Source organism: Ceratocystis lukuohia (assembly GCF_044167205.1).
Source record: "Ceratocystis lukuohia strain C4212 chromosome Unknown Supercontig2_pilon, whole genome shotgun sequence".
Lineage (NCBI taxonomy): Eukaryota > Fungi > Ascomycota > Sordariomycetes > Microascales > Ceratocystidaceae > Ceratocystis > Ceratocystis lukuohia.
Genome location: NW_027263521.1, coordinates 3,909,457 through 3,931,862, shown reverse-complemented (window position 1 = coordinate 3,931,862; position 22,406 = coordinate 3,909,457). Strand labels below are relative to the sequence as shown.

Sequence of the window (22,406 nt, the reverse complement as noted above, 5' to 3'; positions counted from 1 at the left end):
TACAACACTGGGGATTCTCATGTGGTCACCCACCATAATACTAGTCCAGCGCTTTGTAGGTTAACTAGGGGAGAGCGGACGGGATCCCGTGCTTTCTACAAGCTATGGTCGTATGTTGGGCGAAGAAGGAGGTAACACGAATTGTAAGGCCCTCTCTGCAAAAAAAGGACGTGGAAGCAAAAAGTATGACTACATACAACACCGAGGATTCGCATGTGGTCACCCACCATACTACTGGTTCGGCGCTCTGTGGCTTGACTAGGGGGGAGCAGACGGGACCCCGTACTTTCCACAGGCTATGGTCGTATGTTGGGAATATATCGGATTTATCGGACATTATATCTTGGTCTACGGGCGCCGACGGAAAGGCCGTAGACGTTCAATTTATTCAAGTTCAAGCCCGCAGAGAAGATATCTAACAGCTGGCTGCTACGAAGGGGCAGACACAAAAAGCATTCTCACGGCGGTCTGTGTCTGTGCCCTAAGCAAAGCACTCTTCGCAACAAGCACCTGGCCCGGGCTAGAGACAACGAAAGAGGCAACGGAGAAGCTGAACATCTCTCTTAGGAAGTGCTTCCGAGCGGCTCTCCCCATGTACTGTACGACGCCAAAGGAGGGAAGCCATACGGCGATACACACTACATGATAGACACATTCTGAGAGGGCTACATTTCAACTCGGTGACGGAGAAGCTACGCAAGCTCCTGCTAGAGCAAATAGACAAACACACTAGGTTGAGGCCATTCTTGGAAGGACCTGACATGCCGCCCCGAACGCGGTTTCGGTTTGGCAAGGAGGAGGAAACAAAGCGACCCTAGGAAGAGGTAGAGAATACCCTGCTAGGGACACTCGTTGCGTACTCTGGCGGGTTAAAAGATCCAAGTGGAAACACGGGCGCAGGATGTCAGGAATCAGCAACAAAACACTGCTTCAGCCTCGCAGTAGCACGGCAATGGGAGAGACTGTTACGTCTGACTACGAGGGATGATGGAAAGAACAAAAAGAATACCGTCCACTCGGAACTGGCGTCCCCGCCCTTGAAAACACGAAAGCGATATGTCATGTCGCCAGCGTGCTACGCCGCAACCCGAGGCTCATACAGAACATACACCAATCAGGATCTGAGCCGAGCCGTCCGAACACCACGCAGGCTACGCTGGATGGAGAGCCCCCTGGCCTTAGCGCCGGACCCTAAAAAGTCACAGGAGTAACTTGATATTTAAGCATACCTGCAACCACTGATGGTCCGGGAGTTACTGGAAGATGGCGTCAGCCAGAGACACCTGTCCGGAACACGCCGTTGCATTGCTGTGAAATAACAGTAGGTACGTAAAATCATACAATAACAATAACGGGATCTACTTTGGGAGTCCGAAGCTCCGGAGAGGTACATTCTCAAAAATTGCCCTTTACTCCATCATTGTATCGGCAGCTATCTCTTCTAAACGTCACACAAAAGCTTCCCTCAGAGTTGTTGTTCCTAGTAAAATGACCTCTGAGCCCGGAGAGGATCCCATCGAAGCTTGACGGTTACACTTTCAGAGTTCCAATTTCGTCTAGTAGCTAATATAATTCCATTTGACTCTATCTAGACGCTATTTAAAAGATTGCTGTCTATCAATGGTTATAGTAGGCGTATAAAAAACATCCCAATCGTCACTGACGCTACGGTTTCCAAACGGCCTCAAGACAGCAAAGCGCATGCTAAGGTTGGTATTAGCAGATGTTCGTTCATATCAAGACGCAAAGTTGAAAAATCAATAGCCTACCTGTAGGTCCCGGAAGCGATGTCACTTCCGTTTGCTAGACGCCCAAGCCACCAAAACTGGCTGTACATGTCTTGAGGATCAGCAGTTCCCTCCCCGTTACGCCCAACCGAGATTGGGAAATTGAGCTGGATTTGCTTCTGAGACTCTGGGTCGTATAGCGGTATGCTGACGTTGGTGTTAGCCTCTTTCCAGTAAGAAGCAGACCCTACATATCCACCTTGGCCTACTACTGGTGGATATTTCCATTGCGACTCTTTGTATCCTGGTTCGAAAATATCCCATCTAGCTTCGTCCGAGCCATACACCATCATGGTGCGGAGTCTAGGGAAGTCTTGTGCTTCTAGACTAAGATCAAACGTGAAGGTTGTCTTCTCTGCAATAGGAATCGAGTCAAGTGTGGAAACGATGATAGGATAACCCTTCCGAAACATTCTCGTAATGCCATTATGTAGGTCCGCGGCTATGCCATGGTAAGGTATTGCTAGAGTCTCGCCGAGGGAGGAGTGTACCAGTACCTTTCCGCTATAGCTAGGAAGTGCATGGGTATTCCAGCCCAAAGCATCGGGGTTCTCAAATTTCACGGCCACAGTTTTGTTGGCACCAGGCTGAAGAGTGAGTTTGTCAGGGAGTGTGATTTTCGGCTCTAGTGAAACTGGCGTTAGCTCATAGAGGAGCTTGATACGGACGTCATTTTCCACATCAGTCAAGGCTTCAATTCCGGCCGCAGCCTCTGTTGAAAAGCTGTAGGTGACAGGCTCTTTCCCTTTGTTCCATACAGTAAACTCGTGATAGCCATTGAAGTTGATAGAATCGTTCAATGCAATCTTTTCAAAGCTTAGCTCTGAGGTATAATCTAGAACTTTGACAGCATCAATCAGTCCCGTGCCAACCTGTGTTACAGGCGCCTTTTGCTCTGAAGACCCATCCCACCACAGCAAGGACTGGCCTCCAGATATGATTCTCTGAGAAAGACGCTTAGCAAATGCCTTGCCCTGGACATCGCGGCCCCCATGCACAGAGATGTACAACGCAGCAACGCCAGCTACATAAGGACAAGCCATTGAAGTACCACTCCTGACCTCCCAAGTGTTATTTAAAGAAGTTGAAAAGATGAAATCACCAGGGGCTGCAATGTCAGGCTTCACCTGTAGGTCATTTAGACTCCCCCATGACGTCCCAGAGGAGGGCAGGCTAGAACGAGACGAAGGGAGAAAAGCTGGAATCTTGGAGCTGGTGTTGAAGGAGGCCGTGACATTTAGCCCCGCCCTAATAGCCCTGATGATAGCCTCACCAGAGCTTGACACGAGGATTGAAATCTCACCCGCAGCATAGGCTGTGATTGGCTGGACCGCAGTCTCATCGTAGTTGTAGATAAATATATACTCAGCGCCAATATCGGTCAAGTGCTTTTGCTTGCTGGCAAAGGCGCAACCTCCACGGCGCACCAGAGGGATTTTGTTCTTGAGACTAGCCGTGCCGTTTGGATAAGGCTTGCAGGCATCAGCAGTCGGGTTATCTTCAGAAGACATGGCAACAATTGGCCAGTCAACTATAGAAGTTGGAAAGGGTGGGTGGCCCTCAACAGTGACATATCCGTCAACACTTGTCTCACCATTGATGTTGAGGTGATAGGGATTAGCGGGGAAGTTGTCTATTTGCGTCGATGCAACCGCCAAGACATTCTTGCCAGATGCTCCTGTAGAGGCGTAGAAAGGTCCTGATGCGCCTGAATTGCCACTTGCAATAGTAACTATAACTCCATTGTCAACCAGGCGTGAGGCTACCAGAGACCATGGGTTGTTCGGGGTCCCATCGTAAGCCCCAACAGAAGCAGTGATGATGTCGACCTAACACCTGGTGTTAGAGTTTGAAGCCAGTGGTATAATAAGTAGCATACCTACACCATCCTCATATGCCATCAAAAAGGCTCTAATGAGAAGATCGTCACTCCAAAAGTTGGTCAAATCAGAAATGACCTTGTATGCGTAAAGTGTGGCATCGGGAGCGACACCCTTAAACCAGCTGGTATTGCCAGCAATGATTCCAGCAACGTGAGTGCCATGACTGCTTTCATCCATGGGATCTGGATCGGGAACGGGCGCAGGTCCAGCAGCAGCAACATCGTCGTCACCAACAAGGTCATAGCCGCCAGCCACTTTGAATCCAGGGCCAAAGCCTCCACCTAACTGCAATCCTGTTAGCCTATCAAGCAGTGGTAGATGGCGGGGTGTGTGCTCACGGCTTCGTGGTTATAATCAATCCCTGTGTCAATCACAGCAATCTTAGCCCCTTTCCCAGTGATACCTCGGTCATGAAGCTCCTGAACACGAGTGGCAGCATGCCAGATTTCCATATCATTTGGTCTATCAGCCAGGGAAACGCGTGATTCACTTGCGGGAGATTCTTTAGTTACGGAGCGTGTTTGGAAAAAGGTATTTTGCCAGACATTCACAATCCCGTCCAGAGCACTAAGCGTGTCTATAGTGTGAGAAGATGTCCTGATACTAGCGCCACTAAAGGCTAAACTATCGAACTGGTGCACTATATCTATATCATATTCGCTGGCAAGTGTATCTTTGGCTCCCGGGTTACCCTAACCAGCAAAAAGTCAGCATCATTATCCTGAGCATCGTATATATTGTGAACCTACGTGAGCGTATTCGACAATATAGCCTTTCAAGCTTGGATTGATGGCAGCATCTCCACGCTGAGCTCTTGATCCATGAATAACTATCTGGGAAACGGTGAAGACGCCTAAGAGAGTCTTCTTTTCAAAGCGCATCTTGATAGGTTTGAGTAAAAGAAAAAGTAGTGTATAGCCACCAGCTAGACCAGCAGACGTAGGGAGGGATAGCCGTTTTATCTATGTCGACGATTCATTGGGACGCATCCAAAATGTTGTTGTGTTTCACTTGCACATCTCAAGGTTCCGTTGCATTCTTGGAATCACAAGTGCCAAGACATGTAGGACAGTGCTTCTTTTTAGTGCTCGTAGACGTGGGTAGACGTGGGCTTGACAACTAAAGAAGCGGAGCGGAGCCAAGTAGGATCCAACGAATGTACCCAAGGCCAAGTAAGGGAGGGTATGAAAGGGAAGGGGTATCTTTCAATTCAGGAATAGCCCCAGGATCCAGGATATACTAGATCATAAGTAGACTCTGGCCAACGAACCAACTTGCGGATCTATCTTTCATGCCATCGGCGTATCTAATCCTCAAAGCAAGTTAGCTTGCTATACAGCTATTGCCAGCTCTATGTATATCGAAGGCGTATTCGTACAACGCAACATGGGATGTCCTTGTAATGTCGTGACAAGCTCACACATGCCCAACCCTAGACATGCACAAGGCACTTACATACATACATGCATGTCTAAGATGCGTAAAACAATGATGCCTAGACCATAGAATGCACGACAAGTGCGTTATGGGTGCCCTTTTGACGTTCTTCGAAGCTTCTCGACGTTACATAATCCCATGCCTGCTACGTCAAACAAGACGGCAGGCCAGAATGTAAATTTATGCAGGATAGTCCTGTGTACAGCAAGCGAGTTCACGCATATGTAATGCACATTCCATGAGTGCTGCGTCTGGATCTTTTAATCTCTTCTAGTGTGTGATAGTCTCAGGAACAATGGTAGTGACATCCCCATTGTTCTTAGGCTCAATGCAGCACTCTTTCACGCAGCCGGTACTTTTGCCCTCGGCCACACCGAGTGATTCAAAAGATAAAGAGACACAACACATCAATGCTCCCGCCATGAAGTTAAAAGCTGTTTTTCTCTTTGTTGGGCAGCAATATTTCATTTACCATTCATACTTGCATTTGCAACCCTTGCTTCCCTTTCACGCCGGTCACATGGCCTAGTCCTCGATTCTACGAGCATAATGCTCCCGAATGGCCGTGCTGCTGATCTTGCCAGCAAATCCTGAGCCACTCCCTTTGTTACCGCCCGTTCCTTCTTGTGCACTGTTTTCTTCTCCCTCAGTAGCTTCTAGAACATCGACCTCGTAGATCTGCATCGCATGCCATCCCTTCTCAGCCCGCTTCTCATTCACGGCTTTGCCTCCGGACCGAGTCTCACCCGACACCACTAGTACATCCATATTCTCGCGGGTTATTGTTGGCCCGTATCCATCCTGGATTGCTACACACTCAACTGTGATTCTACCCCCCCGCAACGTAGCTGTCAGGCTGTCTTCCTTCTCTTGGATATCCAGGGGCGTGGCTTTTCTACCCCGTGTCTCGCGTATATCAAGCAAAGATGCCAGGAAACGCATCACAGCTCGTGCTCGATGACTCCAAGGCTCAATCAAATCTGCAAACTTCTTATTCTTCAGCATCTCATCGCCAGTAATGCCAACAACAAAGGTCGCCTTGGCATCACGGGAGAGGTCAAGCAGTAATGCTCCTCCAGAGAGCAACAGCTTATGGCCAACGTGCAAGTGGTCAAAAGTGCCTCCAATGCAAACAACAGAGTAGGTACTGCCGTCCGAATCCTGAACTTCTTCGGATCTTTGGCTCATGTTTAGCGTGAGACCACCTTCAACCGTTATTATCTGGCTCTGCTTGAGTAGGAACTTGCCTTCAATCAGATCCAGATATGTTGCGAAGATTTCCAATCCCGCCTCGGTATTCACGCGATACAAGTTTTTGAATGGATAAAATGAGTGCGCAAATGCGCGCAAGTCGAAGATCGACGTTCCGTTAGGCCTGAAGCTCCATGTAGGCTCTAGGTTGAACTTCCGGCCCTGGGAATGGTCCACCAACACGACCGAAGCATCAACTGCAATATTCTCATGATTGCAGACCACAGCAATAATGCTATAGACATGTGCAAGGAGCGACTGCGCACTGCTCCAAACCAGCTGTTTTGTGCCATATGAAGGGCCATGTAGGAACGGGCCTGGTATGGCGACGATCAATTGGCCTTGGGCGTTGCCCGCATCAGTAGACGGCTCGATTTCAGCCGCTATCTTCGTTAATACTGAAGTCAGAGGCGGTCGATATGCAGCTTCGACAACGACTCTAGATAGAGGGTTGGGCGGAAATGGTAGAATCAGCAAGCTATCCATGATAGTAGCGAGTTTTGCTTTGGTTATATTTTAGCAGTAAAAAGAGCCTCGCATACAGACTTGACGGAAGGGCGGTAAAACGGAGGATGTTGCAGATACGCGATGAAGTAAGATTCTACAGCCCATTCTCTTTGATTCAAGTACAAGCTTTGTAACGGCGAAGCCAGCCCTACTGCCATACGTGTGACACAAAGGCGGGGTGTGGACAGACCTGCAGCCCCTCATAATCCACTATAAACCCGAATTTTTCAAGTCCAATAAGCGGAAGGCCGCGTGGCCCAATGGCAAGGCGTTTGACTACGAATCAAAAGATTGTGGGTTCGAATCCCATCGTGGTCAGCAGAAGCTTCCAGCAACGCCTCCTATAGGGTGGCGTCTACCTTTTTTGGGATCCAGTTTATCCCCCAAGACGATGATAATGTAATATATGTAGCATTCGCCCATTATTAACTTCCTCCCCCCATCATCATCCCCTTTTTGCTTTCTCAGTTGTCTTTCTTCCTTATCCATCCTATAATTACACAAGTAAATACCCCCACTACTTTACAGCACATCTCATAGCTGAGGCTCCGTGTCCCAAGGGTGATTCTCGCCCATGTACCCAATCAACTCATCAAGATGTGGCGTACAGTTTTCATCCCACAAGCTTGGTGACATGTCGCTGTTAAGCTTATACGTCAGCAGATTCTCCAAGAGCGTAACACCCTGTCTAACAGTGACATCGTAGTCCATAAGTGTCATTTTCAAAGTGTCGATCGTGGCGTTAAGAAGCTCTAGATGCTTGGCCTCATAGGCTTCCTTGTTCTTCATGCGATATGAGATGTCCAGTCCAATGACAATCGCTGCACTGACGGTAAATGTCGGGATAATCCAAAGCCGAACAACATCGTTGTTCTTGACGCGGTGAAACTCATTTAGAATCGTAAGAGCGGCGGAGACGCAGGTACGGCGGGTAAAGTCGTAGGTTTGGGGATCCTGAAAAGATTTGATGAGGAAAGAACGATGTATCATGATAATCTGTCCCATTATTAGCACGGTTGAGCCAATTCTACAGCAAGATTATTGTGGCATGGCACCGCGTCAACATAGCTAGCTTACCTTGTCGGCCGCACTAATAGTCAAGGTGCTACGGGCCCAGGCAATCCAAACCGGCCAGGATGGGTCAAATGGCGTCTCTGGCCGAAGAAAGGCGGGTAGCTCGGCCATGAGCTTCCGCATCTTGGAGTCGATGAACTTTATGTGGCGATACTGGGCCTCCCGCGTTGTTGTGGTAGGAGAACGAAGCCCGTCGATTAATTGTGGCATTAAGAGAGCCACTAGAACATATGAACTACAATCAGGAATCACGCCCGTTTATTTTTCCAAGATGCTGCAGTGAGAAAGGAAGACTTACTCTTGGCGAGATTAATACAATATGAACTTATTGTTGGAACCTCAGGCGGTTGTTCTATCATGTCATCATTGCAGTTGAGTGGCATCGGGGTGGTGAAATGATTTGGGCTTACGCCTGGGACAGTATCAAGCACGCGCAAGCGCACAGGTGTTAGCATACTCTATTTATATCCCAATAAAAAACGACTGTATTATACTTACCATACGAGCCAGCCATAGGCACCAAGAAATAATCCTGCACCAAAATCTGCCACCAGATGCGTCGCTGGACTTCTTCAGTGATCTTTGCACTCAAATCAAATAACTCACCAGAGGCAATGGGCCTTGATGGTGTTTGCGCGGCATATCCAAGACACTGCGCAATTCTTAATGAAGAGCTCAGCAGTACCATTTGGCGGACCGCTTGACCTAGAGGGTGTGCTACCATGCACGATATTATGATTCCTTGGATACTGAACACTGTACAGCAAGAACAAGAGTATGTGAAGTCAGCACAGCACTGCATACTAAGTCTCGAGTTGGTAGCGCTGTCGCTACTCTAGAGCATTCCTTCTTTTACTTACCTGAGTGGTTTAGGGTATAATCAGTGCAGAAAAGAGTGTTAAACATTTGCTGGTACCAGAATTCAGAGCGTTGGCGGAGGATTTCTAATTTAACGGGACGTCAGTCAGTCAAGTCAAATTTTATCAGTATACGCAGAGTAAACGGGTGCACGGCCTACTCACGTCTTGTGTAAGTAGCATCACATAAGCTTTCTGGGAGGTTGTACGCGGATGCCTGACAACTCTGTTAGTCGCAAACCCGACCATAGTTCCATGCGCGAAGAACTCACCGAAAGTACCGCGAAGTATACGCAGGCCCACTGAGGCGTTATCATGTCTCCTGTTGCCCAAAAGGACTCACATTGTGACAAAAACTCCCCATGGTGCAGAACGGGATGGTGCCAGCTCAAGTGCTCCAGGTAGTAGATAACCAGCTTCCTAGCAATACCTACGTCAGGAGCGCTCTCTATGACTGCTAAGCTAAACTCTGAGTCGGGCACAGTCTGATCCAATACATCCGCTGGGTTTGGATAGCCACGGCCCAGTCGCATAAGAGTTTTCGCAATGTCAAAAGTCTCATCGGTTTGCTGGTCGTTGAGGACATCATGGAAGTGATCGCTTGATCCACGAGGAACAGGCTTCCTCGGTTTTACGGGCTCTTGCCCAGTTTCAAGCAGGGTAAGGCGAGAGCTAATAAGGTCATTTGCTTCAGCTAGGGATGTAGCTGTGAGGGACGTTTTAAGCCGGTGCAAGAACTCAATCTCCTGGCGAGACTTGGTGTATTTGGTGGTAAGCTCCACCATTTCAATCCGGCATTTTGCGGGAGCCTTGGCCCGAATACATTGGCTGCATGGGACAGTCTTATCACACCGGATTTTGCGTCGTTTGCACTCTATATAACAAGGTGTGAGAATGTGCGTAATGGATATGTAAGAAGTCAAAGGGACCGCACCATGCACTGTGGGGTGTATATGAGTGGTTGATGATGGCCACTATTTGAAGATGGCATCTACTACATACCTGTACAAGACCGGGACGCTCTCTGGGAGACCCGAGTGTTATGGCCAGTGGAAGACGCAGCGCCGGGGGAAGAGCCATCAGGAGCTGAAGACATAATGGTTTACAGCAGCAGCGGCGTCGTCAAAATCAAGTTCAGGTTGAAAGATGAAAATAAAAGCTAGGCTCGCACTTGCAGATAGTAGGAAGTCAAGGCATAGCAAGAGCTGGGTAAACCCGTGAATCTGAGCTTCTTCTTCGTAGTTTAATATAAGCAGATTTAGGGGATAATAAGGAGGGAAGAGATGAATGAGGTAGAATCAAAGCCGATCTGTTTTGATCAATAGTAGTGGTGACACACTCGGCTCCTCAAGAGAAATAAGGTCCGTATACACAGACAGAGCCGGAAGGAATTCTATGACTCCGATGTGTAGAGGCGGTGGGATTGGCACACAGCATCTATAGAGCTTGAATGGAGGTCCAATACTATTTCAAGTCACAGCGATAACCGATGATGGATGGATGGACTTGAACCCAGTCTAGTAAATAAAAAGAACGAGCAAGCGAGCGTCAAAGAGGCTTGGTGAAGAGGGCCTTATGCGTGGCTTTGTGAATGTCTTGGCCCGAGTGATTGATTGCTTGTGCGATATGCACGACCCGAACAAAGGAAGAAAAAAAAAAGAACACTGTGTGTCTTATTGCGTGGGGTTGTTGAAGCTGGTTAAAGCAGGAAAACAAAGGTCAAAGACAGCGGACTCCTGCAATAGCTGCAAAAGGACAAAATAAACCTTGCCCTGTGTCAGCACGCAAGGCAGCCTCTAGTAGAAAAAGGGAGTAGAATCAAGTATTGAGCTGAGGACACTCAGAACCTGGGAATATTAAAACGTAAGCTCCATGGAAAATAGCCATCATTCGAGGACCTAACCCTAACCCCTGAACGTCTTTCCTAATCCGGAAGAGGCCATCCTGTGGCTTTGAGTGCCCCCCATGGCCCAAAGCCCGATTCCGCAGACGATGCAGGGATGAAATTATCTCAGGGTTAGTAGCTGCAGATTAACCCGGGTCTAGATTTCCTATCCGGCCAATCACAGAGCAGAGATTGAGTCATGCACCTTGCCAACCTTGCTTATTAACAATTATTACAACATATTTATTCGTCACCAAAACACTGAGGGAGAGCCGAGAAAATTAAGTAACCAACATCAATGGCGATTGTTGCTATAGCTAGGAGAATATAGAGAAAAGAAACCAGCAAGTCATACAAAACACAAAGAAGGACGAACAGAACAAACAAGATAAAAAAAAGAAAAAAAAAGGAGAAAGAAAAAACCCCCTGAAAACTTCTAAAAAGGAGAGTCGCTGACTGACAGAGGCCCTAAGAAAAGAAAAATAAACCACTTTCACCCCATCTTTCTGCCCCGAAATCATCCCTTTACCCCTCCCAGAGAGCCAAAGAGTCGAGGCCAGCTAGCCATAGCATATGGGCTAGACTTTAGGCGTTGCAGCTGGACTTGCTGTTGCTCTTGTCATTCTGGCCAACCTGGCCAGCCTGGCCAGCCTGTTCAGTCTGCTTCGACTTCTTGGAGCCGTTCACAACAGGAGTAGCACCATCCAGCTTGGGAGTGTGAGGAGCAGAACCGCCATTACCATAGCCAACGGGCGGGGTGGTGGTGGCAGCAGCAGCAGAGGAGGAAGAAGAGGAAGAAGAAGAAGAAGAAGAGGAAGCATCGGCAACATACACCGAAGTAGTAGAGGATGACGCTGTGCTGGAGGAGGCTAGAGTGGCACTAGAAGGGATACCAGAACCGAAAGCGCCAGAGCCAGAGGGCATTCCACCGGAGGGCATGCCAGATCCCGAAGGAGGGCTGCCACCGCCACCGCCACCGTTGGAGTTGGAGTTGGAAACACCACCACTCTCGTAGTAGAAAGAAGCGGGGGTGATAGAAGTAGACTGGGTAGTGTTGATGCCAAAGGCCAACCAAGCAAAGAGGCCATCCGAGAGCTCATCGCCCAGCAGAGTGTACTCAAGGAAAGGATCAACACCATCAGTGGCAGTTTCTTCGGCCAGAATTGAGTCATCGGTATTCTCAGTGAGTTCCTGGGTGTTGCTGGCATACGGCTCCAGGGCTTCGACGGCCTCAATCAGGGATTGGTCAAAGAAGCTCTGGCCGGTGTGACTGGCGTAGTTGTCAGAGCCAAGCGTCTGGTTGGCCAGGAGAGTGGCGTTAGTGTGCACCATGACGTGGATATGAGTCGCGCGGCCAGTGTAGTGGCCAGGGAAGATTGAGTTGAACTGGGCAACACCGTCGTCGTCGGTTCCCTGAATGGCACGCAGGAAGGTGTTGTTGAGGTTGCTAGTATCCGAACTGTCGCCATTGCCCGAAGCCACAACACCCGAGTAAACGCCAGTAGAATTGCAGTGCCAGATCTCGACGTAGACATTGGGCACCGGCTCGCAGGTGTCCACATCAATAACCTGATAGTCAAGGACCAAGTCAAGACCCTCCTGGTCCTCAGACATGTCCTCGCGGACATACTCGCCAGAGACATCTATACACAAGGACAGTTAGCGGATTGCGGGTAACGGGAAACTCGGCAAAGGAGATGCCAACTTACAGTAAGGGCCGACAGTGACCTCGGGGGTCAGGAGGCATGAGTTGTATCCAGCAAACAGGGTAGCAGCATCGGTAGAAGTGGTGTATCCCATAGAAGTCATGTTGTGGTCAGTGGCCAGAATAGTCTCCAGGTCGCGCTTACGGATGCTGCGCTTAGCACGGGCCTTCTCGAGCTGGGCAGTGCGACGAGCAATGTTGCGCTCAATGACACCGCGAGCCTTGAGCTTAGAAGCACAGTGGGCCAGGGAAGAGCGCTTGACAGAGTTAAGGAAGGCTCGGCGCTCCAGAGCCTCCTCAGCAACGGAGTGACCCGGGTGACCCGAAGCCAGAGTAGAGGCCAGAGCCAGAGAGGCGAGGATATTGCGAGCGAACAACATGTTGGTGAAGTGTGAAATGAAAAGTGAGGAGGACAAAAGAGACTAGCAAAGAAGGTAGAGATGGGATGAGCACTTGAAATCAATTCTAAGACTCAGGCGAGTGTGTGGAGCTGTATTGAGAAGATGATGTGAGATGAGATTGTTGGTGAGAGTGATCTGGTCTGGAATGAAAGAAACAAGTCCTCTGGGTGAGAAGATGCCCACGATACTTATACAATGTTTGGTCTTGCCATGTTCACCGCAGCTCAGTCGCATTTTCCCAACCTTGTCACCACCGACGACAGTAGCAACAACAACAGCAACAACAAAGAATCCATCACATGCCGCCATAGCCAACGGGTCATTACGCGTCCAAGACGCTTCGTCATTGCAGTTAGCGGCAGCGACGTCCCATTTTCGGATAGCTTCCAAGTTCCATGCCAAAGGACCCGAAGTCCTTCTTCTCACTATGCAGCAGGCTAGGATTTCAAAGGAGGGACCAAGAGGAAGAACAAGTACGTAGACAAGGGCCCCATCTCTGCTGCTTCTAACCAAAGGGGTAATCTTCCATTCAAGGAAGGTATTACAAGCTTAGGAAAAGTGTTGAAACAGGGTCAAACAGACACGGCAAGCTCTGATTTGCCGCAGGCGAGACAAGACAACAACTCAGCCTCGTCTTTTATTGGTGGCATATTCGGACGGTAGGAGAGGCAAAAGAAAAGACCTGAATACCTGTTCGTAAGCGTGTTCGTCATTTAAACAAGCCAAGCTTTTCCATGTCTTGCTGCCAAAGCCGCCCTGACAAGTTGACGTGATGTATGCTATCAGACATGTGCACTGTTCCATATACTGCGACACTCGCCATCTTCTGTGATTAGGGGAAGGGAAACGAGGAAGCAGGGAAAATAAGAGAAGCGCCCTGTCCAATCATGGATGGCCTTATGCCAATCCCAAGCCAGAAGCCGTCCGGACCAATCACGGGCCACGCAATCCAGAGCAAAAAGCTTCCTTTCCGGCATCTGATGGCTGAAGGCTGAGCAAGCACCTTGTCAAAGCGGGGCCGGAAGAGAGGGAAATAAGCCTAATATTATTTTGCTTAGCCAAACCCAAGCGTCTTTGTCTGCCTGTCTGTCTGTCTGTCAAGGTCCAGCGAATCAGCCCTCTCATGATGATCAAACGGCTCGCCACTGTTGGTGCAGAGCAAACGACAGGACAAGATTTCCAGGATCCGCGCATACCTGGCATCCCTGTTGCGGTGCACTTCAATACCCAAAGGTGACGACGACTTTTTCAGCCAGCCATCAAACAATGCAAGCACTTCGATCGGCATAACCCACCAGCATCGCGCCTACATGCCATTGCAGGAGCCTAGTGCTCTGTTGATCCATCTTATGCGTAATGGGATTTCCACAAGCAGAGCAAGGCACTTGGCATCGAAGCGCCGGGCACATTGCACTAGCTAGCTGAGCGAGACATCTAATACCAGCACGCCAGCCCAGCAAGACGCTTGCTGCTTTGCAAGCTCCACGATAGTTGATCCAACATTTTGTTTGTAGCGAGCGCCATGTGCTCACTGAGTCTTGCTTTGTTTGTAGGGTTTCAGAGGCAGTCCTCCAATTCCCAGTCGGGATGTTGGATAGTTCCCGAGGACCAATGCGAGCTCTCTGTTTGCCATCTCCTTCTCCCTCGTAGGGCCAGCAGAATGGCGACGAAAAGCCTTACGTATGCCCTTTTTGCCAAGACTTGAGGAGCTTCACAGGAGCCGCTAACAGAGAGGAATTTAAGATCCTGTCACAGGCCTATTATGGCAGTTTTATGAGCATGGATAGTGGCGCGTACACCCGGGATCCAACACTGTACTATGGGCTCAATTAAAACAACACAGGAGTCAAATTTGGCGCAATGGGCCGAGACTGTTTGCCACATATTGAGGAGCGTCCGAAGTTGCAGATGTAGAGCGAAAGAAAGGGGTAGTGCTACGACTTGCGTAATCGCTGTTTCTGCTTCATTGATTGGCTAGTCCTAGGCAGAATGTCCTGCAAGGAAACCCGAAGCAGAAGACCCTAACCCTTGCTGAGAGGGGGCAAATATTGATGGCGAAAGGAGACTAGATTCTAAATTCTATTCAGCTAGGCCACAACGTAAGCCAAGAGCACAACGCGTCTACGGTCCACTAAAATCACATCTTAGCCCTCCGTAATCAGAAGCGATTTGCCTACGAAGACCTGTCAAGTTAAACGCAGACGCGGTGTTTGTTGATGGACCCCACAGTCAACCATGAATTTGCAGAATTTGATAGTATAAGATTATCTCGGAAAATTCACATTGCAATGTTGTTTCTGACAGCCATGCGGATGGATGGAATACTCCGAACAGGCATTTTAAAGAGGAAGAAATTCTAGAATATATGCATAGAGCGTCCCGAGCTGGGCGCAGGCATATGAGGCGTCCAAGCTATGGACATCAGTGGGTATAAAAAGAGAGTAAACGTAAACAAATCTCAGCTAAACTATGCCATGGTGAGTGCATGCTGCAGATGAATATGGGAGTAAACCACAAAGAAAAAAGACATACGATGGGGGAGGGGGGTATCAGAGAAGAAAGGGAGCAAGAAAAAAAAAAGAAAAAAAAAACAAGAATTCGACGTATGGGGAAACAAAACAAAGACAACGCGACGGGGCAGCAAGCAAGCGCCAGAGACACATGAAGACGCACACAGCCCCCTGAGACCACTTCACAGACTCGAAAACACAGCAGCCGTCAGAAGCAACGATAACACAACAGCAATGCTCTTGGTCTGCTGCTTCATGATTGCTGCTGCCGACTTGGCCTTTCCCTTGGCATCCATGCCATTGCAGAAGAATGAGTACGACGAGGCCCGGGTCGTGTTGAATACAAGACATTGGCCCATCAATTCGTCGGTGACATTGGTTAGAATCGAAGGCTCCCCCTGGCACTGGCGCACACCGCTCCACACAGCCAGCTTGGCCGCCGTGCCATTGACACAGGTGGCCGACGAGTATACCCTGAGCTTGCGGTCGGCCATTATGTAGCTGCACTGGTCCGGATATGGGTGATCGAAGAACGGAGCCGTGATAGCCGTATCGGAGGCGCCCACTCGGGGACACGCACTGTCGGAAACAGACCCGGCCTTGGGGCCTTTGGGGAGGTCGTCGGAATCGATATCGCCGTCGCCATCGGTATCCTTGGCCTCGGGCCCATCGCAGAAGAAGGAAATGCTTTTGATGCTCTCATGCTCGGCATCAGATGAATAATTGGCAATGTTGGTAGTCAGACACTGGCCAATGTCGCTATCGGCAATGTCAACCAGGCCCCCGGCGACGGTAACTTGGCCGTTATTACACCTGCTGCCTTCGAAGCGCGCAAGCTTGGCACGCGTGCCATTAGCGCAAGTAGCAGGCTCAACAACCTTAAATGACAAAGCGGCTGTTCCTAAACATGTGTTGTCGGCAGCCTGGGAGTAGCTGTGAGTAAAGCCGAGAGAAGATGAGTCGCAGCCATAGAGCGTATATGTCTCGAGCGTGCCGTTGGTCTGGGCGGTGGCGCAGATGGCAAAGGACAGCAGAACAAGGAGCAGGGTCGTGCTGGTGCAGAGGCTGAGGCCGGAAACAGATGCAGTCATTGTTGCGGGGAGAGAAGGGAGATGAGATGATGTACCAGCCGTTTTCGTCTTGCTCTGCTTCCGTATCTGCGGCGGCTAGCTGGTGCTGGTGCGTGACTGTGTCAGGGACAAGGCGAAATTAACATTCCATATAGAAGAAGAAGAGCACTAAAGAAGGGGGGGGGGGAAAAAAAAAAAAAAAAGGGTCCCTCGCCGTAACTGGCTGGGCGCGAAATGAGGGCGGGCGAAAAAGGAGACAAAAATCAAGACAACAAATAACCAGAGGAATAGACAATCAGCACGATGAAGGTGCTAATCTTAACTAGGCCCTCTTAGTTTTCTATGTTATTATTATCTAGCTTGCCCTGCTCTCCTTATCTTGATGGTTTGTTTGTTCCAAGGTTGAAGGGAAACGCCCGGTTTGTATCGATTGTGGTGGAGGCCCTTGTTGACGCGATAAACGCGGGTCAAAAACCAACAGTAAGTAGAATGAGAGAGTGAGGCTGAAGCTGTTGTAGAGTGAACATCATCATGACAATGATGCTCTCACGCGCAGGCACAAGAAGCCAAAAGAATTGTGTAGGCAAAAATGCAGCTTGTGCAACAACAACACGCTCGCCTTTGTACAGCGCAAACGAATTGACTGACTGACTGACTGGAAGGCACTGTTGTGCAGTTGATTGGTGGGTAGGATTGACAGTGAGGATACGGAGCGCAGCAGATAACAAACCCTAACAAATGGTGATTAGACCCTATCTAAAAAATTTTCAAGTTCAAGTTTTGCGAGGACATGCCAACCCGTGGCATACCATACCATGCTTTTGCTTTCCTTCTCCCACTGCTTCTATGCGGAACCTGGAATCATATCCAACTTGCTAAGAGCAAAGAGCGAATTAGGCTGTGCAGATCCGAGGACTTGTTGCCTGACCGTGTCTCAAAAAGATACGAACAGGCTTGCATCATATTGCAGCGGCTCTTCCAACCTCAGTACCTCCCCAGGGGATGATGTGGTTTCCATTACCAGAAAAAGGGGGGTAATACAGCCGCGACGATTGGCGGGTGGTGTATATGCCAGACGTCATTGTGAACCGGCGGGTGTATCTATTTCCAGAAAAAGAAAGCCAGGTCATCTGGAAACGGGGGTGTTTGGCACTAAGACGTGCGGGGAGAGACCATCCATCGGATACACGACAATGGTGTGGTCTTAGCCAGTTGGGAGACTCGCAATTCGAGATGCAGAAAGATTGGTAAGACACTGACACGGGATGCACGTGGCTTCACAAGTTGAGGCTGGGCGCGAGGGAGGGATGGATGAACAAACAATGCCTCATACTTCCCCAGATTCTTTCTAGCGGATAATTAAAAGTCCGGGTAGACTGTGGGGTAGACAACGCAACAAAGGTGAGCGCTTTAGGCGCAAGGACAAGGGAGATGGGGAAGGGGGAGGAGACAAAGAATAGCCCTAAGGAACATTGGGCTGGCTCCTCAAAGTACAGTCTATTTGGGGGCTAGCATTTACGAAGTGAGGAGAGGAGAAGTGGAAAAATAGGCGTTATGGCTAAACATAGTCCCTCAGGGTGAAGTTGAGCTAAGCTTCGTGGCATGCTACGAAATTGGTGGCAGATTTGGAGACTGAGAAGAGAATACTGAGAAAAATGAGGAGAGAACAAGAAGAAGAAAAAGGCTTGGCCTGCAGGTTTGTCGAGCTGGGGAGCTGAGCCTATGGCAGAGAGGAGCAAGGGTTGAGGGGAGGGAGGGGAGGGGGTTTTTCCAGGAAAAGAGCTTATCCGGCCGGCCATTGACTACGAGGGATTTGGGGGCTTAGAATGCTGTGGAGAGCGGGACAGAACAGAAGCAGGGAAAAAGAAAGAAGGATGGGAAAAGGAGGGTGGTGAGCGTCTAGTGGATTGGCAGACATTATACTAGTCACAGTTGACGTGTTTGGAGAAAAGAGAAGCGGAAGATAAAGGACATATGGGGAGGGGAGCGAGAGAGAAAGGTCACGGGACAGGGACAAGAGCTAGTGAGATGAGATGGGCAGTGAGTGAGAGGGTGGAAGAGAGTGAGAGAGAGTGAGAGAGAGTGAGAGAGAGTGAGAGAGAGTGAGAGAGAGTGAGAGAGAGAGTGAGAGAGAGAGAGAGTGAGAGAGTGAGTGAGAGAGTGAGTGAGAGAGTGAGTGAGAGAGTGAGTGAGAGTGAAGTGAGTGTGAACACGGGCGTAATTCAGCCAGTGTGTGAATGGTTTTTACAAGGAGGGTAGTAATAAGGATAAGAGATGAAAAGAAGGACAGAAGGACAGAACGACAGAACGACAGAACCACAGAACCACAGAACCACACTGTTGAGGCTGCAAGAGGACAGCGGATCCCCGCCCCCAGCCAGACTTGCGTCCGTCTGTCCCCCCTCGCGCGCTATTCTCTTCTCCTCCGCCCTTTCTTCCCCAGATTTCTGCCCGTGTCCCAGCTTTCCTGAATCCGGGGAAGCATAACGCCGGGAACACTCCCCAAAGACAAACGTGCCTAGTGCTTAGTGAGACCCTGAGCCTAGGACTAGGACCAGGACAGGGCTAGTGTCAGGATGAACTCTGCTAATCATCAACTCCACAAACTGAAGATTGTTCACCCAGAAGGGGGATGGACGTCGAAGAGAGCTTGGCGGCTTATGATACAGACACAATGCGTGATAAGTGCTCGTTAGGCACGCCCTATATGCGCTTGTGCATGTGTGTATACCTGTTCAATCCGGGGTAAATGTGGCCCAGGGCCATGATTTGGGGTAGCAGTTCTCGGCATAATATGCAGAAGAAGAGGGCAAGGAGGAAACGGGAACAAGGAAGTTGAAGCCGTATTGGGACTACGGTGCGAGAAGAGGAAGAGGTAAAAAAAAAAAAAAAAAAAAAAAAAAAAAAGAAATTAATAGATGCCAACAAGCATCAGACATAAACGAATGGATCAACAACCAGCACGGCGCACGAGACAATCACAGGCCAAAGACGAGTCAGAGAGTCTAATTGACCGCAAGTTGGAGAAGGAAGAAGAAAACAAGTCCAATAAACAACTTCCTTGTGTGCTTAGAAGAGAAGAGCAAAAAATAAGGAAAAAAAAAACAAAGCAAGAAAAGAGTTGTGGCAACGCACTGAGCACGCTGGGAACGAAGGCCTAGAAGGAAGGACTCTATGGTGACCAAGACAAATAAAAGAGGAGAAAATGGAGAAAATAAAATAGTAAAAAAAAAGAAAAAGAGACAAGTAAAACGCCTAGACATGCGCTTTCTCTCCATCCTCCGCTCCATGGCTCCATGGGCCATCCCATCGGCGCAATACCGTTACCGTTGAGACGAAGAATCCAGAAAGTATTAAACCAGCCGGACATGGTCGCTTTTTTCCTCTCCTTCTTCTTCTCGACGCTGTGTCTTCCAGTTCACCGGCTTCTTCATCTCCTCCCTTGGCTCTTTGTTTCTTCTGTATAGCATCACGACGGCTTCCAGCCAAAGAAGCTCTTGTTTATATACCCCCCACCCCCCTACCGCTGGCTTAGTTTGCGACTGAGGAATACTAAAAAACTCTTCACACTCCACTCACTACTACACTTCTAACTAGAACGTGCCTTGACCTTTCTCCTCTTTTTTTTTTCCCCTTCCCTCCCCTCAAACACACACACATCCTCATCTGCTCTCATCATGGGTCTCCTCACTCTCGTTGAGGATCGGCCAACGCCCAAGGCCGTCTACAACTGGCGTGTCTACATGTGTGCATCCATCGCCTCGTTTGCCTCATGCACCATTGGCTACGACTCCGCCTTTATTGGCGGCACAATTGCCCTGCAGTCGTTTATCGATGAGTTCGGCTTCGCCTCCATGACCTCTGGCCACCGCGCCAACATCCAGTCCAACATTGTGTCCATCTACCAGGCCGGCGCCTTCTTTGGCTCGCTGGGCGCCTACTGCTCTTCTTACTATCTCGGCCGCCGCAAGAGTCTGCTGTTGTTCTCGCTCATCTTCATTCTCGGAGCTGGCCTCATGTGTGGCACTACCGGTGAGCGTGGCCTGGACCTGCTCTATGCCGGCCGTGTGCTTGCCGGTATCGGCATTGGCGGCTGCTCTAACATGACTCCCATCTACATCTCCGAGCTTTCGCCTCCTGCTGTGCGCGGTCGTCTGGTCGGCATTTATGAGCTGGGATGGCAGATTGGTGGCCTGGTTGGCTTCTGGATTAACTACGGTGTCGACCGAACCCTAGCTCCCAGTCACAAGCAGTGGCTGATTCCTATTGCTGTACAGCTGATTCCCGCTGGTCTGCTTCTCGTAGGCGCCCTCTTCATCCCCGAGTCGCCTCGCTGGCTGTTTTCCAAGGGCCAGAGAGAACTGGCTACAAAGAACCTGTGCTGGATGCGCAACCTGGATGCTAGTGACAAATACATCATCGAGGAAATTAGCTACATTGACAAAGATATCGAGACTTATAACCGCAATGTAGGCGTTGGTTTCTGGAAGCCGTTCTTGGCTTTGAGAGACTCCCGGGTCCAATGGCGCTTCTTCTTGGGTGGAATGGTAAGTTATCATCTTGTGGCACATCCGCCTCTCTCTCTCTCTCTCTCTATCCCTCTGTCAAGGCCAAGCACTGACTCTTTTCTCTTTCAAATAGCTCTTCCTTTGGCAAAATGCCTCTGGCATCAACGCCATCAACTACTACAGCCCCACTGTCTTTAGTTCTCTGGGCCTCAAGGGCACTGGTACCAAGCTGTTCACTACTGGTCTGTTTGGTGTTGTCAAGACTGTCATGACCATCATCTGGCTGCTTTGGATGATTGACCACATTGGCCGCCGCAAACTGCTCATGATTGGCGCCTTTGGCGGTTCCATGTGCATGTGGTTCATTGGCTCATACATCAAGATTGACGATCCTGTCAGCAAGAACCGCGACAGTGTTTCTTCCGGCGGCATTGCTGCCATCTTCTTCTTCTACTTGTGGACCGTCTTCTACACCCCATCGTGGAACGGCACCCCATGGGTCATCAACTCGGAGATGTACGACCCGAGCTCGAGGTAAGCCAGCAACCCCTAATTTCCCATGGCAACAGGAGTGTCTTTTTTGCCCAGCTTTTTTTTTTTTTCTTTGGAGGAGGGGACCATATATATACTGACAACCTGGACTAGATCTCTTGGCCAAGCCTCCGCTGCTGCCAACAACTGGCTGTGGAACTTCCTAATTTCGCGCTTCACCCCGCAAATGTTCGAGGCCTGGGGCTACGGAGTGTACTTCTTCTTTGCGTCGCTGATGCTTATCTCTATTGTGTTTGTATACTTCTTGGTGCCCGAGACCAAGTCCATTCCTCTCGAGAAGATGGACAGACTGTTCGAGATTAAGCCCGTTCGACACGCCAACCGCACGATCATGGAAGAGCTGCAAACTGGCGATCTGAACCGCAGTGATGTCGAGGCTGCATCCTCGGACAAGGTTGGCTCAGTTAATTACGCTGATGCTAAAGACGGGAGCTTGTAATAAGGGAAGGAAGGGGGAACGGCGAAGGGGAGGTTGGTGAGGAAGGGTTGCTTTTTACGAAACGAGAAAAAAAAAGGGAATGGGTGAGAGAGAATTTATGGTGAAGCTGGATCTATTTTTCATGGGGAGGTTTGTTGGCAAAGGGTTCTGCAACTCTTTCTTTTGGTTTTTGATAGGAGTTTTGTTTTTAAGCCCCGGGAGGCTATGATACGAGCTGCAGCAGTTAGCCGCCTTATTGTTATGCTTTTCACTTATTGTTATTGTTATTGCTGCTATTATTACTACGTCTACTTAGACTTTCACTACACTTGATTCCCCTTCTCCCCTTCTCCCCTTCACTTTTACGCTGTAAGGTAAGGGCTTCAACTTCAAGGCCATCCACCACCGTATATTGTCGGCTTTAAGCAACTACCTAATCTTCATTTGGGAAGCTACCATAATATCGCCTGCCTCGAAGATGACAGGTGGACTCGGACTCGTGAAAAAAAGAGACCTCGGAGACAAAATTATATGCTTTTTTTTTTTTTGCCTCTTGCCTCT

The 22,406-nt window shown here is 49.4% G+C and overlaps 6 protein-coding genes across 6 annotated transcripts; 1 reads left to right on the top strand and 5 right to left on the bottom strand.

The window, feature by feature from the left end:
• Positions 1-1,599: 1,599 nt before the first annotated feature.
• Positions 1,600-4,551, bottom strand: HOO65_020975 (Subtilase family protein; the record flags this gene model as incomplete). Its single annotated transcript, XM_071006411.1, has 6 exons — positions 1,600-1,614; positions 1,665-1,704; positions 1,770-3,616; positions 3,671-3,955; positions 4,009-4,362; positions 4,420-4,551. The coding sequence occupies 6 exons, from the start codon at positions 4,549-4,551 to the stop codon at positions 1,600-1,602; spliced, it is 2,673 nt and encodes an 890-aa protein (XP_070861613.1).
• A 1,081-nt stretch (positions 4,552-5,632) lies between these two features.
• On the bottom strand, positions 5,633-6,844 carry HOO65_020974 (Phosphopantetheine adenylyltransferase; the record flags this gene model as incomplete). Its single annotated transcript, XM_071000205.1, has 1 exon — positions 5,633-6,844. The coding sequence occupies one exon, from the start codon at positions 6,842-6,844 to the stop codon at positions 5,633-5,635; it is 1,212 nt and encodes a 403-aa protein (XP_070861612.1).
• A 555-nt stretch (positions 6,845-7,399) lies between these two features.
• Positions 7,400-9,892, bottom strand: HOO65_020973 (uncharacterized protein; the record flags this gene model as incomplete). Its single annotated transcript, XM_071006480.1, has 7 exons — positions 7,400-7,861; positions 7,943-8,160; positions 8,438-8,644; positions 8,800-8,883; positions 8,962-9,013; positions 9,069-9,670; positions 9,799-9,892. 7 exons carry the CDS (start codon positions 9,890-9,892, stop codon positions 7,400-7,402), a joined length of 1,719 nt encoding a protein of 572 aa, XP_070861611.1.
• Positions 9,893-11,266: 1,374 nt separating this feature from the next.
• On the bottom strand, positions 11,267-12,766 carry HOO65_020972 (Catechol 1 2-dioxygenase; the record flags this gene model as incomplete). Its single annotated transcript, XM_071006734.1, has 2 exons — positions 11,267-12,324; positions 12,391-12,766. 2 exons carry the CDS (start codon positions 12,764-12,766, stop codon positions 11,267-11,269), a joined length of 1,434 nt encoding a protein of 477 aa, XP_070861610.1.
• Positions 12,767-15,479: 2,713 nt separating this feature from the next.
• Positions 15,480-16,388, bottom strand: HOO65_020971 (uncharacterized protein; the record flags this gene model as incomplete). The annotated part of the gene is made up of 1 exon (XM_071000204.1): positions 15,480-16,388. One exon carries the CDS (start codon positions 16,386-16,388, stop codon positions 15,480-15,482), a length of 909 nt encoding a protein of 302 aa, XP_070861609.1.
• Positions 16,389-20,044: 3,656 nt separating this feature from the next.
• HOO65_020970 (Quinate permease) lies at positions 20,045-21,866 on the top strand (the record flags this gene model as incomplete). Its single annotated transcript, XM_071006632.1, has 3 exons — positions 20,045-20,914; positions 21,009-21,409; positions 21,521-21,866. The coding sequence occupies 3 exons, from the start codon at positions 20,045-20,047 to the stop codon at positions 21,864-21,866; spliced, it is 1,617 nt and encodes a 538-aa protein (XP_070861608.1).
• Between the last annotated feature and the right edge of the window lie 540 nt (positions 21,867-22,406).